The following is an 18,837-nucleotide window of genomic DNA, read 5'->3' as shown; positions in this document are numbered from 1 at the left end:
AATAAGCATCGACTAACCACCGTGAAAAAGCCCAGGTACAAGGGGAGTCGTTAATCCTCCCAAAAGTTGAGAATTGCAAAAATCAATTATCTAGGTGTCTTCCAGGAAATCTCAACATTAACAATGAAAAATATTTTGAACTGTCAGGCAAGCTATCTACTAGAAAGACCACCACAACCCAGGAAATAGAAAACACATCATCAATATCAAGCCCAGCAGCTATAAAAAGAAATCAATTTTTGTTAAGTCGGGCAATTACAAATGCCCAGATTCGGTACAGCTCACCAGGTTAAACAAGTTGTCAAATCTGAACTTTTGCATATATAATATAGCCAATAACACTATATTATCATTGTAATAGAGCCACTCTACATTGGTTTATTTTTGCCACTCTGCATTAGTTTATTTTTGCTGGATTGATCTTTTTGGAGAGCTATAAGAATCGCCACTGATTCCCTTTTTTATTACAGCAAATCACCAATTAGAGTTTTAATTACAAATATGTTCGGCAGATTTGAAAATGAGTCTTGTTTATATGCAAGCTTACAGTAGCCATATCAAAACACTTCCAGAGCCCAAAAAAATTGCCAATGATTTTGGCTTTTCCCACTTCATAGACAAATAGCAGAAACATTTTACCACGCTAATTATATTTTACCAAACCACTCAAAAACGTCTTTCGAGTATAAAAGATAATCTTTGATAAATCACTGCCCCTATAGAGAAAATAGATGACCAAACTCTGAAGATGCCATTAACCACAAATAATTTCTCTCTAAGCCCCCTGGCATCCCATATCTGTGCTTGCAACAACGATTACAAATTAAAAATAGGCAAGCAATTCAAGACTTTTGTGCAGGGTGTCATCCAGGCAAAAATCCCTCATGCGCATGATTCCTGCACACGCATATCTAATCACAGTAAGAAATTATAAGTGTGTTGCAAACTCGAAAAACACACAACACAACAGAAAATGTATATATGCTCCCATTTAGACACCATGCCCTAGAAATTTGACAAGCCTCTAATAAATGATGTAAAATGTCACGTTTCCTATTAAGCTCAAACAAAGAAGGATATATTTTGTCAGGAACAAGGAAATGCACATTCTCATTGAATGCGGCATAAAACATAATTCAAAGTAACACAAAAAACCTTGGCATTAATTTATTAAATCAAAATGAGCACTGGGTAAAAAATAATTACATTATTAAAGGCAAGGAACTTGTACTAATCTTGGAAGAAAGGACACAACAGAAAATGTATATATGCTCCCATTTAGACACCATGCCCTAGAAATTTGACAAGCCTCTAATAAATGATGTAAAATGTCACGTTTCCTATTAAGCTCAAACAAAGAAGGATATATTTTGTCAGGAACAAGGAAATGCACATTCTCATTGAATGCGGCATAAAACATAATTCAAAGTAACACAAAAAACCTTGGCATTAATTTATTAAATCAAAATGAGCACTGGGTAAAAAATAATTACATTATTAAAGGCAAGGAACTTGTACTAATCTTGGAAGAAAGGACATAACAAGGTGCTCTATAATCCTCAGAATGAGCTTGGTATCTTCGACAAATATTGGTGCTACAGGTTAGCCTTCCTCAATTGTGCCTCCCTTGTCATGGTTGGTCAGATCTAGAAGGTAGCTGGGAGAGATTGGATTATCTTGAATCAAGCCTTGGGATGAACAAACTATCAGTGAGCTACAGCAGCCAAAACTCTCCAAACTTGGATAAAAGAATAATGGATTTGAATGTAATTATTCATCATGGATTTGATAATGGGTTGGCCATCAAAAAAGGAAGATCAACTATGAAAGATTGTTGTTTCAATGATTCTAGAAGCGGATAAATAATTAGTTTCCAGACCTTTCTGGAGCACTTAGGCTTCAAATTGCCTTGAGAATGTTGGTCTTTTACTGCTCTTGCCCTTGTTCGGTTTTGATATGAATTTTTCAAATTTGCAGAGATATTTAGATGTAAATATATAACAAAAGGATAACACAGAATTCCAGTCCATAGTAATAATTTCTTATAAAAATACACTAACATAATTTTTATTACGGTATCATATATGTGATCTGGAAAACATATTACCAGACATTGAATCATTATGAGGGATGTAATCTCATCAAATGATGCTTCCGTTATTCATGTCTTGCAACTGTTGGTAGATTCACTATTTTCCCAATTGCAACTGTTCTACCTGCAAATAACAATACAATCAAATCAATTCTAGGACTACTCTGTAATTATATCTTGATCTACAAAACCTGCCATTTGACTAACCTTCATCCCGTAGCGTAAACCTTCCAAGTTGTGGAACATCAGAGAACTTTTCAACACAAATTGAAGCATTGACCTAAAAGTTTAATTAAAAAATGTTAAACAATAATCAGAATTTCAATAATAAAATGATCATAATTAGTATGCTAATTGACTGAAAACTTAAGTACCTGAACACGGCACACCACAACTGCACCACTTTTAACAAAAAGGACCTTCTTCTTTATTGGTTTTTTTGTCTTTTGATCAATTTGATGTAACAATTCCATAATCTCACATTCCTCCACAATGGAGTGTATATGCAATATAGCTTTATAGCCAGGGGTGAATATTGCCTGGAAAATCATATTTCAAAGTACCAGACTCAGACAACTATAAAATCAGCACAGGAATAATTAAACAGCAAACATAAGTCGATGGCTGTAAACACAACAAACAAAAATCTCATTGAATACAGTGAGGAAATTTGAGTTTATATAAGTTTGACACATTACAGATAAAATCATAAATATTTATAATGTCTAAAAGCAAATTATATAAATTTTCAAGTACCTTGTGGTCCAATAGTTCCAGTATCTGCAATTGAGCATCAAACTCGACAACAGCAGGGACAGGTCTTGCTGTAAAATGCAACCATGTCTTCCATTAAAATGAATTCACCATCCATACTTCATACTTTTGTATAAACTAATTATAAAGAGAAAACATTCAAAATGCTATTCACCACCATGCTTCTGAATAGAATAAAATTCAACAGTACACAGATTTATGACAAATGTGACAGACACCATAGTGGGCTTCAAAAGGAGAATAAAAGTTTTAAAATTTGATGGGTTGAAAAACTTGTTTACACATTCTTCAGAGAAAGATAATGTGCGCTCTACATGTATTGGCAATTGCATTTATGTTTCCAAGACTCGAAAGCAGGGATTTATGGTGTATAAATAATAAATATTACAGTAGCAAGCACAGTATTAGCACAAAGCTAAACACTCCCTGCAAGAGATTTGTTTTTGATCGCAGAATTTTCAATTCATTTTTGTTCCAAATCAAAGCATTTTCATTACAGGCTCTTCTACTAAGGCAATTTTACTAAGTTGCTGATTCAGATTTGGAGATGGGTTTGGGTACAAGAATCCACATTGGATTCGTGAAAGAAAAATATCCCACCATGATTTTATAAAAAAAATATCCCACCATGATTTTATGTATATATATATACATATATATATATATAAATGCATTATATATTAAAATATATATCTATGAGCATTATATGTATGAGTTTGGGTACGAGAATCCACATTAGATTCGTGAAAGAAAAATATCCCATTATGATTTTATATATATATATATATATATATATATATATATATATATATACAGAAATATATGCATTGCATATAAATATATATATATATATATATATGCATTATATATTAAAATATATATCTATGAGCGTTATATATATGGATTTGTGTACTTATTCCAAGTTTGGCCTGTGGGTCCCTGGGGATCCATGCAGAATTGCACCGGATTCCCCCAGGTCCACATGGACTCGTGCTGGATTCACCTGTGGCCCGGATTGACCCTCTTGGTCTGCAGATCCAGACAGCCGCACAAAGTCAAATCCAGACCCTGTGCGAATCTGGTACAAATCAGATCTGATTCACGGTGTAGATATGCAAATCCGATAACAAAGCAATTTTACACATCAAACTGTTAATTCCAACAAGAAAGGCTTGCAGCATACAAACATCTGGCCATTGATTGTATTTTAAATATCATTTCATGAGCATTAGCAAATGACAAATATAGAACATTACACATCACTTCACCCTTACACCCATTTTCAATATAATCTGTGAAGATGTCTGTCTTTACTGTGTACCCCTTAGGATGTTCCTTGTTATGAAGGGCAATTTGAGGAACCAATCAGTTGGAAAAGAACAAACAAAATAGGAACTTTAAAATAACATTTGCCATGTTTTTCAAATACAATCATATCCCAGCAATCCATGAGAACACATCCCATTATCTTTGAGGCTTTCCTGAATGTCGAAGATGTTATTGGACAAAGTGTATCTCCCCCCATGGCACATTTTTCCTGAGTTTTTTCCATTCAGAGCAAATTTAAATATCATTTTGGCATCCTCAAGTTGTTCTTTTAAGATGAGAGTTTGGGGATGGCAGTGCATTTCAAACAATGGGTTGAGTAATTATATTTGTCATCAACTAAATTAGCAGGTTCGCAAGGCATGGCCGGCTATATGATAGCAAGCTTATGGTGTTTTTGTTGTTTATAATATAGTTTAAAATATCTGTGATATACCGGCATTATCGCGGATTCAAAGTGGCCCTGTTATAGAGGACAAATATATCAGCAACAGTATATTCAAAGATATCGCTAAAAAAAATCGCAATTAATTGCCATTAAACGCAACATTCCTCCAAACATATCATTCTTCTTTCCAGTCAAACTAACATCCACGTCATCACGAAAAAGATGGAATTTTTCTGTTGTAACTTGATACCGTAAAGTAACTTCTTTGACGTGCATAAAGACTCATTCTGCTGCCGTGCAAAAACTCTCTTCTGCTGCACACATAAGTTCTTGTTGCTGCCATTTTCTAAAATTTCTGAGACACAAAGCGGAAGCCCATTGCACAAACATTTCTCAGAGGAGCGCTTCTAAAAAATGGAGATTTCTCAGAGATGACCATCGTTCATTTCTCAAAGACAGACCATCGTTGGAAGTTGGAACTTGGAGCATTTCACAGAGCAGAGATTTTGCAGACGGCTATGAATAGATTTTAAGTTCTATTGAATTTATAGTGTATGCTAGTTTAGGATTTAGTATTTGCTAAAAATTTATGTTGTGTTTAAAGTTAAATCTAATTGTGTTTATTAAATTTATACTTGTAAATGTATATTAGATCATTACATTATATATAATCATAATTTCACATTGCTTTCAAAATTGTTAGAAATTATGTTTGATCTCAAACTTATTTACTTTATGATTGTTCATTCTTGTACTTGTAGAGTGTAGACTTTGAGTGTCAGTGCAGTACCTAATACCTATAGAAACAGGCTGAATGGTAGTGGTAGAGGTATGGACCCTTTATGGAAACATGGGATCCCAAGTGTAATCAATGGACATGTCGAATGTATCCATTGCCATAAGCATGAGACTTCAGGCATAAGCCGATCGAAATAGCATCTTGCAAAGATTCTATGCAATGATATTACACTGTGTGAAGTATGTTTGGAAGAGGTTACAAGAGAGGCTTTAACAAGCCTACAAAAATATGCACAAAGTAAGGCAGAAATAAAGAGGATATTCAAGGCCATGGCAGCCCCAATGGAGACTTTTAGTTCTACAAAATCAGAAACAAGTGGAGGTTCTTCTATTGGGCCTCAGATGCGAATGGGTCTCTAGCATACTTTTGGGTTCCACGAAACACTCCTGGTGCTTAACCCGTTTTGCTAGGCACTGCATGGAACAAAGAGATACATGAGAAGACAAAGGTGGCAATTACAAGATTTTGGATCCACAATGATATTTCCTTCAATGCTTTATGTAGGTGGTAACTTCAATTTCTTTGTCGGGTAAGGGGTTCAAGCCCCCAAGTCCCTATAAGGTGAGTGGGTCATGTTGCTAGATGGCGAGGTAAGAAACATTCATCAGCTTGTGTGAGAGCAAAGAAAAGTTTGGGAAGAAAAAGGTTGCACTATTATATCTGAACATAGGAATAGGATGCTCATCAACTTTATAGTTGCTTCGAGGGGGGCAGTTGGTATTTCTAAAATTAGTTGATGTCTCTGATCAAGTAAAAAATGCAGAAAATTTGTGTAACATATTGAATGAGGTGGTAATATAAGTGGGAATGGCTAATGTCACCCAGATTGTGACTGATAATGCAGTTGCATATGTAGCAGCCAGTAGACTTCTGATAGAGATACATCCTACATTATTTTGGAGCCCTTGTGCTGCCCATTGTCTTGACTTGCTTCTTGAGGATCTAGGGAAATTGAGTTGGGTGGAGGAGGTGGTTGAAGATGGAAAGGTTCAAATTGGCTTGGACACATGTATTCGATGATTAGTTGTTGATACGGTCCTACAAGACCTCATATTTGATGAGTTGCAAAGCTACAAGAGGGAAGAGGAGCCATTGTTTTCTTCTCTTGATTGCAAATGTAGGAGATACACCTTGCAGCTACGTAAAAAAGAACATGTGTTTAGCTATATCATACCATTTATTTCGCTTGTGAAGTTTATTAGAAGTTTTACCACATCATAAATGGTTTTTAATCCTTGCAGATCTGTGGTGGGAAGATTATGATACCACAACGCCTAATCTTCAACAACTTGCCATCCAAATTTTATCGCAGCCTTGTAGTGCTTCTGGCTGCGAGAGAAATTGGAGTACTTTTCAAAACATACACACAAAGAAACGTAATAGGTTGACACAAAAGCGCCTGAATGACTTGATTTATGTGAAATACAGCCTTCTCTTGCACGAGAGGAAGGTGAAAGGGCAAGCTTCATATGAAGCACTAGACTTGGATGATATTGATCCATATTCAGCAAATTGGATTGCTCCTTCTAATGGTGAGGATGTAGATGCGGATGTGGGTGAACCTTTGTTGACAGATGAGTAGCTAGCTGAGTTTGAGAGAGAAGCAGATGACTAGGATGCAAATGTGGCAGCACGTGAGGAGGAACATAAGCTTGGTCATCCATCAAAGGCTTTTGTCGAGCATGAGGCACCTATTAAGAATATTGTAACAGCAACTACTTCAACACCACCCACCCAGCAGCAACAATCTCTTTTGAGTTTTACTCATAGATGCAATTCATGATTGCTAGTTTAAGTTTTCATTAATACTGAAACTTGAACTTATTATGTATTCAAAAGTAGTAGTTTCATGGAGTTCAACTTCTATATGTATTTTACTTATTTATATTCAGATGTTGTACTTGTTTTTTGGTATATGATTCTAGCACTATGTTAATCTACTAAGTTCTACTTGCTATGAATTTTTGTTTAACTAAAAGCTTTGATTGATATATGGTGGATATCTCAAATTATAGTATATTCTACAAATCTGGTGTGCAAGTATGTGTTTTTAAAAATATTTTAAGAAATTGTATATTTTCAAATGTTCAATAAAAGTGCTGATTTATTGCCAAATTTTTCACCGAGTTTTCGCCGATTCCGAGTTTTCAAAAATTTTGGGTTGGGCGATATATTGCCAATATCGAATTTTTTAACTATGGTTTATATGATGTTATGCGACATTTCAATCCTACTTCATATTTCTAGGCTGCATACACACACTTTTACATTGTTTTTCTACTAACAAACCCAAACCAATCGAAAACCCCATTTCAATTTTTTGCCCTACCAGCAAACCAGGTTCTTGAATAAAAACATAAATTAAAACATATTTTAGCCAAAAAGCAAAAATAACCCCAAATAAACACATTAATAAATATAATAAAGCAATAGTTTCAGTTGGCAATATAAATTTTAAAGGTCAAGCAAATATATTAAACTTCAAAGCAAAATATAGCTGTAACCTCAAAAGAGGGTAACATTAAGTACCAATTTATATGGTAACACTGAATAAATAAATACACAAGTATATCAATACTTAAAAGGATAAACAAACAAGGGGCACATGCGCCAAAGTTCCTGCCTTCATGTTTTTACGGTTGACTAAAGTAGCTTTTGCAATGATCTCTATCTTGTCAATGCCTCTGTGTTTTAAAGATGGAAAAATATGGCTCAAGATTAGTTTTTTTTGTATTTAGTGAGGAACTAATGGAAAATGTTGAAGTGTTTTTTAAAATGGAAACATTCATAACATTTTTCTGTTTATATACAACTAAGCTACTGTTGATATCAAGGATGTCTATGGCCCATGGGATAGAATGTTATAAGAAGAGAGAATTAAAAGAGAGAATGATATGTTAGTATAAGGACAAGTAAAGGTAGAATAATAGAGAGAGTTGAAGAGAATTTGAAAAATATTAATAATTTTATTATTTTCAAAAATATATAAATAATAATAAAAAATTATATTATATGGATGAACTACTCATTTCTACCCATTCAATTATAAGTTAAAATATTTAATTAAAAAATTGTTAATTATATAAATCAAAGTACCAAAATATGTAGTAAGTTTGAGGGGTAGTATTGATGGTATAAAAAAAAAGAGCAAAATTGTAAAAGTAGAAGATAATAAATGTGTTTAAAATAAGAAATATATTTAACTCTATATTTGATTAAAATATCTATATACAAATTATAGAAATAAACATCAATATAAAACTAGTAATAAATATATTTAAAATAAGAAATGTAAAACATTGAAGTCTATATTTGAACTTGGTAAGGAAAATAAATAAGAATAATTAATATTTATTAGACATATTTGTGAGGTGGAAGATTAAAATGATTTTTTTTTTTTTTAAAGTTTATCTACTTGTCACAAATTTGGAAAAGATAAAGTTGCAATTAATGCATTCATTAATAGAGGTGTTAGAAAAATGAAATTTTTTTTTAAGTTTATCCACTTGTCACAAATGTGGAAAAGATAAAGTTGCAATTAATGCATTCATTAATAGAGGTGTTGGAAAAAAAAAAATCTATTTTTGTTGAAGAAAATTGAATTTTTTCATTGCCTTTTTCATCATGAGCCAATACAATTTTTTTTAAATTGTATTTTTCAATTCCAAAAAAATATACAAGTTTATATAGCTTTTCCAAACATTAGTATATCTTGAAATTTTTAGATTATGTAACTAATATGGAACTTCATGGTTCCATTAGTTTCCTGCCAAAGGCAAGAACTAATAATTACTTGTAATGCCTTGTAATGTTGTATTCGACATTTACCACATTTCTAATAAATGTAACTCACTACTACAAATGCAATAGACATTTAAGGTGTTTAAAAATAAAGCAGATGTTTCTATTAAAGCAGAACCAGGAAAATATTGTTTTCTATAGCAAATGCAGCGTAATGCTCCAAAGTTTGCCCATACAAGAAGCCATAAAATAAACATTATAAATTTCCAAATGGCTGTACAGATACTCAAGCTTGAATAGAAAATGAAGCGAGCACAATACACATGTAAAAACAGCCGCAGCACTAACAATAATAACACCAACACCAAAATAACAGGTAAGTAGGAAGAGGCAAAGCGAGGGATGCTGGCCTTCCTACCACATTCTTCTCGGCTTTCTAACTGTAACAAAACCATTTGTACAACTCCCTCACAATTGACAGAAAATTCTCATACATACACAGCAAGGGTTCATACATACTCATAGTTAGATTTCATGATGGAGCTAACTTGAGTATGACCCAACCATAGAATTGACAGGGTAGTGTGACTTCATGAGGTGCCCAAGAAGCCTCCTATCCTAGGCCCAAGGGTGGGTACATTGTTCCCCCATGGCATCATGTGGCCCTGGCAATACATATGAGCAGGGCTACCTAGTGCGAGATCCTGCTACTGTTCTCCTTCAGCTTGTCATCCTAACTTTTAAGTTTGAGCACCCATTTACCATGGTAGGGACTGTGAGGAATATTCACAATAAGGTGCGTGAAAGCCTATCCCTCCTAAAGCCCAAAGGCAGTCCACTTTATCCCCCTCTGATCCCATATGGGTTCCCCTGTCACAACCATGATATGGCCTGCATAGGTGGGCCTCATTACCATTCTCCCAATTGCAACTACCATACTTCCCTCGCCATGATTAATTACAAAAGTAAAGAGATATTTGTTGTCTTATACACTCTTTATTAAGTCATTACACCAACAATATACCTATTATTAGATAAAATAATTAAAAATTTGACATTAAACAATTAATATGGATACATGCATATGAAAATGCTTATATACAATCACTTACTATAGTATTAGGTCTTTAAAATATAAAAGTGAAAAGAATAATTATCACCCAAAATGGTCATTATCTAATGTCTATCAAATGACCAGCAAAATATTGTAGTATGGAATTATTCTTCATCTTTCTTTCCCTTTGGTGTTCCTTTTATTTCTCAGTCATGTTCCATTGAGATTGGGATAAATTACAATTGTATATCTTGCAAACAGGGTGCATACCAAAAGACACACCTAATGACCAATTATTATTGCCTCTTCTTTCTAAATGTGCACTTAACATTTATTTTGGTTAGCAATCTTATTATCATCGATTAGTTTTTTATCGCTATTTTCCTCTATTTAATGTTTTCTTGCCTATGTTATCTTAGCCAATCTTTCCTCCTAGTCACTCCTTGGGTTACAAATGTTGATCATAATTATTTCTTAGCAATTTGACTCCTATGATCCTCTTGCTTTAAACAATCGATTATATCTCACAAAATTCTCATAGAAATCAAACGTAGGAGAAATTGTATTGACTGCTAAATTCAAACCATGTTATATGTCTCTTTCTAGTGATTTGCCAACTTTGACCTCCATTGAAGAAGATATGGTGGCGTAAGTCCATGTACTCAACATTGGAAATAAGAAAATTGGAGCTTTCTGGAGATATTATGTCCCTGAGAAAAGATAATTGGTATCACTTTGGAGAATTCATTGACTCTAGTAAAACATCGTTGTGAGGGTAACATTTTGTGCCATTGTTTTCCTTACACACATGAATATTGGTTTAGAGTTATTAGTGAAAGAGGATCGATTAATATATATTCTGTAACTTGTAATAGCATTTGTGGATATTTTATGTGTTTTCCAAATTACTATATGAATAAATATATATGTGATATAAAGAGGCATGTCTCTTTAATATATTAACTAACATTAGTTATAGTTATAACACAAGTAATATACTATCAATATATTATAATGATTATATAACAAGATATATATATATATATATATATATATAATTCCATATATAATATTTGTCATATATTATTTATATATCTCATATATATATAATATAATTTATCTCACAGAATTATAACATTAACAATCCCTCTTAATGAAGAACGATAAAACACATAGATATTACACCATAAGTAATATTTCAAAAAGAATACATGTAGAAAATCTTTGATCAGAAGATTTTCAGTATATGATACCATATAAGTATTGGCCTATCAAAATATCAACACATGATATTCACCAATTACTATTTGATATCATATTAGGTAACATGAGCACTGGCATATTAGAACATCAATCAAATGATATTCACCAAGTACTCTGAGTAATGGCCTATCAAAACATCAACCAAATGATATTCACCCTACTCAATGCGGTAATGGCCTATCAAAATATCAAGGCAAGATATTAACCAAGTACCTAAAATATATCTATACAAACAATTTGTAGATAGTCAAATTAGTGACATCTAACACCTAGTTGTTGATTTATAAGATAAAGCCTTTCATGATTTATTTCAACATTTACACAAAATGCATATCATGATACAAGTTATTGTAAGGTCGTCACCTTTCAATAACTTCTCCTAATACAAGTGACATCATTTGAAAGTCGTCACTTCCTCATGATGTACACAGGAGGTAACATATACACACATAACAAGAAGGTTCACAAACTCTCTCTAAATATGTTATCATCCTTCTGACTTCATGTCAGCATGTCATGTCATGCTTCCTTGTTCAACAAGTATCCTGATAGCATAAGACCTTCTAGCCTTCATACATGAGACTTTATCCCATGAATCATGGTCCTTTAACTACTATAGTTTCTGCTCATCAAAAGTTTGACTGAAGTATATCATCTATTTTCTCCCTCTCTTTGTCCAAGATTTCCTCTAATGAACTGTCAAATGCCCTTTTAATGTAGAAGGGTACTCAATCATCAAAGATATTCATTTCAAAAGAGCTCACTTCATCTAGCACGATTATCAAATGACTAATGAATTCTAGATCAAAACTTCTTTGGAGCTACTTTAATAAGCTCTAGTCCTGCACAATATCTGATAGCACATCCAATGTACCAATCTTCTTTTCCTGGAAGAACATCCCTACACATTGTTGATGGTGTCTCTTCTTTGACATCTTTTCTCTAAGGATAGTTCAAATGGGAATGAAACATTGTTTATTACTCCCCACCACAATGTAAAATTCTCACACTTATATTGTTGAAAAATTTGTACCACATCAAATATTGCAACCTTCTTTGTGTTCTTTTTCTTCTTCGCAAAGAATCATTCCTGGGAATCAAAGAAAAGAACAAGAACATAATAAATAAAATGACACTTATATTATAAAGGATAGTTCAAAAGGGAATGAAGCATTGTTTATTACTCCCCACCACAATGTAAAATTCTCACACTTATATTGTTGAAAAATTTGCACCACATCAAATATTGCAACCTTCTTTGTGTTCTTTTTCTTCTTCGCAAAGAATCATTCTTGGGAATCAAAGAAAAGAACAAGAACATAATAAATAAAATGACACTTATATTATATGATATAGTTAAAATATTTACTATGATATGAAAATAAAATTAGTATTCATGAGGTAATAACCAACAATATTTATCTCAAGATGTTCATTAACATCCTTCGTGATGCCATCTTCTTTATTCCTTCCTGTTTATAACGTACTCCGAAATCATTCCTCATAATCCTTTAACAACAGGAAAGGAAGCCCTTGTTTCCCAACATAGACACTCGTGAGAGATGACATTATCTTCAATGTAGAATGAATATCACAATATATAAGGAATCACTCTAGTATTACTAACACCACCTCTCTCTTTTCTAGTAATGAGTCATGAGACCAAATGACATGTCTATGGATATTTTAATTTCTACACCTTCCCATTATCATTAATTAAACAATATCCTTTCGACTATTAATTTCCATTTTATTATAGTACCTCTCCAATCCATTACTATATTTGTCATGTGTCTCATATGATTTCATTCTTTGAGATATTGACATCGATTGTTCTCCGTAACGTATACTGTCGTCACTATCATACAACGATAATAATAATTATAGTTACTGTCCTCTATAATTTAGTCAAATAATCTGATATTCCTCCATCTTTAATCTGCGTCTTTATTGCCCATCAATTATTCCTATAATTTGGAATAATAAATGTTTAAATTATTTCCATCCCTTGTCTCTTTGTATCTTGATGTTTATAATAATCCGTGATCACAGTTTCTACCCATGTAGAGCCATCCAAATATAAATAATAAAATAAATCTTCCATTTCAAGCATACCCTGAACCATTGCAGTCCATAGCATAGTCAACGTGGGTTCATTTTCAATCTGCAACCGTGACTTATGATCTAAGAACTTGATTATAGGCTGAAAGAGATCTGACAGGGAGGTTCAAGCTAAAAAAGATGTATTCACCATCGATTGTTAACTTTTGTCTGCATTCACTATGCGAGATCGCTCAGGTATTGTGAATTAAGTTAGTGTCGCAGGAGTCATTCCAAGTAGCAATAAAACATTGGCAACTTGTATTGTTCAGCATGAAATATGATGTTATAGAAGGGCCATGCCAAGTGCTAGTCAACCTTTCTAAGTCCACGTACTCCATAGCTCAAATGGGTTGCTTAATTTACTGCTAAACACTCAATCCATTTAGCGACTGAGCATTACTCAAGACCACAACCCTCGTGAATCATTTGTATCCCCATAAGATCTGCACTTGGCAAGTGGACATGAAGCATTTGATCCACTTGTAGCTTGATCTACTTATAGTGAAGGTGAAGCCACGACCAATAAATGATTATGAAGCTTGCAATCTGCATTATTAATGTGATTCCAATGCATGTATTATTAATAAAGTTAATGTGAGGATGCTATCTACAACACATATAAATGCGTCAATGTTCTATTTATATCAGTGTCTATACTCTTGGGGTGGCATTGTGTTACTACAATTTCAGATCAACTTTATGAGATTGTGGTACATGCTGACATTCAACATCTTTGAAATAACTGCGACCCATACATGCCCGAGCATTCAATGATACATGTGGTGATCAAGACAGTTTGGAACTATTGCGATATTAAATACGTGACTTCATTGATCTTCATACCCAACAATTAAGCAGTACATCTCTACATCATTGTGAACAGGAGGTCATAAAAACTAGTGAATGTATGAATGATCACAAGCAAATCTTTGTAACGTATCATACCAATGCTGCATAATGATATGATTATATAGTTCGGGTGACCATACAACACCATCAAGTCACTGTCATTCAAGATCAACATACAGATTGCCAACATTCAGATTCTCATGAGAATGATATACAGTGAATAGTTTGTTCGACACCATCCTCCTTGTTTCAACTCTTGGACTGTACCATTTTAGAAACATATTCAGATACCTATTCCATCTGAGGCATAACCATATCTTCAGATCAGATACATAATTCGTATCCTTTTGTGATTGTGTAATGGCAAGTTCACATAATTAGACCACTGTACTGCCCCCCAAAACTGCAGTGATGGAGGCTCATCTTGTCTACCAATTTAGAACCAGAATTTCCAGTACTCTGCAACAGTGAAGTGCTACATTTCTCTACATGCCAAGTCTAATGCAGAGGTTATCCTAAAAAATTCTTGATCGATAAACATCTTATTCTCATCCACAAACCACTAGCTTGACATTGATGATATCAAACTTAGATTATCCAAAACAAGTAAAATCTTTACAACTGAAATTATATATAATTTTTCCCAGGATTGAAACGTGCTCTGATACCATGTTAGTGAAAGAGGATTGATTAATATATATTCTGTAACTTGTAATAGCACTTGTGGATATCTTATGTGTTTTCCAAATTACTATACAAATGAATATATATGTGATATAAAGAGGCATGTCTCTTTAATATACTAACATTAGTTATAACACAAGTAATATACCATCAATATATTATAATGATTATATAACAAGATATATATATATATATATATATATAATTCCATATATAATATTTGTCATATATGATTTATATATCTCATATATATAATATAATTTATCTGACAGAATTATAACATTAACAAGAGTCATACCATATCAGTCTTCCTTAGCATATCGAGGGGATTAATTAAGGTGTTTAGTCTTTACTTACCACAGTTGTCTGCCAAATCAACTTATACAAATCGTATGAGTCTAAGTCACAACTCATAACCATCTACTTTGCTTATTGAGGTAGCAAGGCACATAATCCAGTGCAACATTGTAAATTGAAGGACGATAAAGAAAATAAATTTTACAGCAAATTAGAGTGACAACTTATTTACCAGGTGTGCTTAAATAAAATCTTACCACCAGATTCTACATTAAAAAAAAGAAATATCCTGACTTCTAAAAACAGAACAAAAGAAACCTATGGAAAACTCATAATCCACAAATGATCAAACACATTCACATGCATCAATTGTAGTTGTCAAATCAAAATTTATACATGAGCAACCATATCATAACAAAACAAACTTGCACAGATGGCAACTCCAATAATAACAAAATAGTGGTTTGCAAAAATCAGCTAAGTAACTCACAAATTGAAGATAAAACAAAGCCTGTTGAGATATCTTCCTCTTCAACACCAGCTAATTTTACCCGGATATTTTCACCGGGCCTTGCAATCCTTATTTCACCACTGTCTCGGTAGACAGCCACAACTTTCACTTGAGCCTGTTTAATAAAAATATTTGATACGTATCAGCAATAGTTAAAAAACAGCTTAGGACAAATGGAGCATAAGCGTGGAACTCACCCTATTTGGCATAACAATCAAACTGTCACCTACTCTTACACTGCCTGACTCCACTTTTCCCATTACTACAGTTCCCATATCCTTGAACTTATCCATTATTGGCAACCTGCACAAATAGATTCTGTTAAATTTCTTACCCCCTTCAAAATAGTAGATCTATTGAATTTATACATGAAGAAACCAATTATTTGTGAAATGAGAATACTAAATTATGTGACATCAAATGAAAGCTTGGGAATGGATTGCAAAGAAAAAACAAATTCTACAACATTTAAAATTTTACCAATCTTTCTTCCATGCTCCCTAGTATCATACGCATATTTATCAATAGGCGTTCACAAACTCCGTAAATATTTGTCAGTGTATAAGACTCAGATTTAGATGTCTATTCCTAGATCCCAAGTCAAGTTCATTTTTATTTTGTAATTAGAACGACAAAGTTGCAAAAACATTATGACTTATTAATTTTAAGGTTGTGTTTGGTTAAATGGTCAGCAGAAACATTGTTTAAAATCCAGTTGAAACTTGAAAAAGTCAAAAAAGTTATATTTTATTGCCAAAAGACCAAAATAAATCAACAGTATCCACTGGTACTAATGTAATAACATTAAATGAATCCAAAAAAATGCCTGCCAAAAAAACAAAGAAACAGCAGATATTTTTACAACTTTAACCCTAACAAAAAGTCCCTCCTCTTAGATGCCTTTCATTTCAACGAATGTGTAATGTCCCCAATATAATTAAACGGTCCAATTAAAAAGTGTTGTATGGCCCCAAAACTCAATTATAATATCTTTCAGGCCCCCTTTTATTTAAAAGTTAGTTATGTCTTTTGGCCTATCAGCTCATTTGTAACTCTTTCAAAATTTCTCAAAGCTCATATATAAGGCTGAATTAGTTGTAATCCATATATAAGGCCAAATTCATTTTAGTTGTAGGCATGGTAAATCTCATGTTTTCTTTGCGAGTGTGAATTCCAATTGGAGTTCAGGGAAGTTGCAGTTTTGGAGGTGTAATATCCTCCCTATTCAGGGTTTGCAGTTTTGTATCTCCTCACCCTATTTTGCAAATGGATCTATATGGATTCAATTATTAATTATCGCAACATTAGTCTTTTCTTTGAAAGCTGTGTAATCCCATAACACCTAATTCTGAGTTTAATCTTCGACTTGGAAACCAAAATCCACTTACATATTCATCAGCATCATTCATAGGCAGAGTTACCAGACCAAGGGTATAGTTCCATAGGGAAGAGAAGGTGAAATTGTCGTATAGAAGATCTTGTCGTACTAAGTGGGAAGACCGAAGGTATACATAGGAGAAGACTATCACTGTACCACATAACACATATGGATGGCATTCTCACTGTATGGCAAGTTGCATCTAGTTGGTAACCATATGGCAAAGACCGTACAGTCAACTGGGTAGTACATGGGACTTAAGCGAACTGTTCAGAAGCAAATAGATCATACGAAGTGGTAGAGCCATGCAGATGTGATATTTATGTGTCAAGGGAAATAAGTCTCTATTATATCTGAGTAGTAATTCAATGAAAAATGCTAAACCTAGTTCTTCCTAATAGTCTTCAATTGTTCCCAATTAGGTGCATGTCAAGTGGCTAGATTTTCTTCTTGGAGTTGAAGACGTTGATTATAATAGTGTTCTTCTGAATCTTTGTTTAAATGGAGTTCTGATTCTCCTCCTCCCAAACCCTCATAACGCCTATTATCTACCAGTCTTACTTGTTTCTCTAACAACTCAAGTTACAAACTCCATATCTTTGTGGTTAAGGGTTTTGGTCAAGACAAATATGTCGTCATACCAATATAAAAATGAAAGGATAAATTAGAAGGAAAATATGTACTATCTCGAATCATCTACAAAGGATATCTCTTCATCTGTGAATTCAATTCCTAAGTCCTTTAATATGCATATGCTGGAATTGTAAACATCTTGTTAATATCCTAGATTTTAGCATATAAATGTTTGTATCATCTAGTTTTTAGAATAATTCTCATTTCTTTCCTAAGCAAGGGCCACAAATGACTCCATCATATAATCTATCAAAAAACGTAGCATGACCAACAAGAATAGAGCATCAGCAACAAATACCAGTAAATAAGTCCATAATGGATGTGTCATGTTGGAATAAGCAGAGGTTAGAGTTGAACATGTCAAATTTCAAAATAATTAAAAGCGGAAGGAAACCAAATCCTTTTGAGTAATGCTTGTGTATGGGGGTTCCCTAAAATGGGTGTTAATTGTTGTAGTAAAGTTAAACAAAGGAGAGGAATACTCTTATCTGACTAGTTAGAAAAAGATCATTACAACCAGAAACGACTAACAATTAAAGACAGAATAGAAAGTTATTAAGCTAACTAAATGAATCAAAGAACAAAGAGTTGCAAACATTTGAATGAATAACACTAATAGGTGAATTCTTTGCAGGAAATGCAATATACTGAGGCACAGAAATGGTTAGCTTGCACTGTTTCCAAAGGCCGTTTAACCTCTAATTGCCTACTAACATGATGGTCGATAATGAAGCCATCCCTCCTACTATCCAAAGTCATAGAAGCCAAGGTAACAAGCAACTTCTCAAAATACTTCAATTTTTGTTGATAAAATCAGCAAAAAACTGAAACCTACATTTTTTATAATCGTGCAAAAATTCTTGATACTTGCAATTTTGTTCAAAAATCGTCCAAAAAAAAAAATCTGTTGCAAAACAGCACCACAATTTTCTGCAGAAGTCGCCA

The 18,837-nt window shown here is 33.3% G+C and overlaps 1 protein-coding gene across 2 annotated transcripts in view; it reads right to left on the bottom strand.

Moving 5' to 3' along the window:
* Positions 1-220: 220 nt before the first annotated feature.
* LOC149528354 (uncharacterized) overlaps positions 221-18,837 on the bottom strand; it is a 40,564-nt gene continuing 21,947 nt past the window's right edge. Inside the window, exons 12-18 of one of the 2 annotated variants that reach the window (XM_089811008.1) lie at positions 16,079-16,184; positions 15,861-15,996; positions 2,849-2,916; positions 2,467-2,631; positions 2,300-2,372; positions 2,108-2,216; positions 221-911 (exon numbers count right to left, since the gene is read on the bottom strand). In XM_089811008.1, coding sequence (XP_089667134.1) covers positions 2,158-2,216; positions 2,300-2,372; positions 2,467-2,631; positions 2,849-2,916; positions 15,861-15,996; positions 16,079-16,184 — 607 coding nt within the window. In that variant the 3' untranslated portion in view covers positions 221-911; positions 2,108-2,157. The remainder of the gene's footprint in view (positions 912-2,107; positions 2,217-2,299; positions 2,373-2,466; positions 2,632-2,848; positions 2,917-15,860; positions 15,997-16,078; positions 16,185-18,837) is intronic. The other variant, XM_089811006.1, reaches the window with a different exon arrangement.

The sequence above is a fragment of the Cupressus sempervirens genome, chromosome 11, assembly GCF_028749045.1.
Source record: "Cupressus sempervirens isolate cs-2001-9-10 chromosome 11, ASM2874904v1, whole genome shotgun sequence".
Taxonomy (NCBI): Eukaryota; Viridiplantae; Streptophyta; class Pinopsida; order Cupressales; family Cupressaceae; genus Cupressus; species Cupressus sempervirens.
The sequence above is the reverse complement of the archived record's forward strand: the minus strand, read 5'-3'. Positions and strand labels throughout refer to the sequence as shown.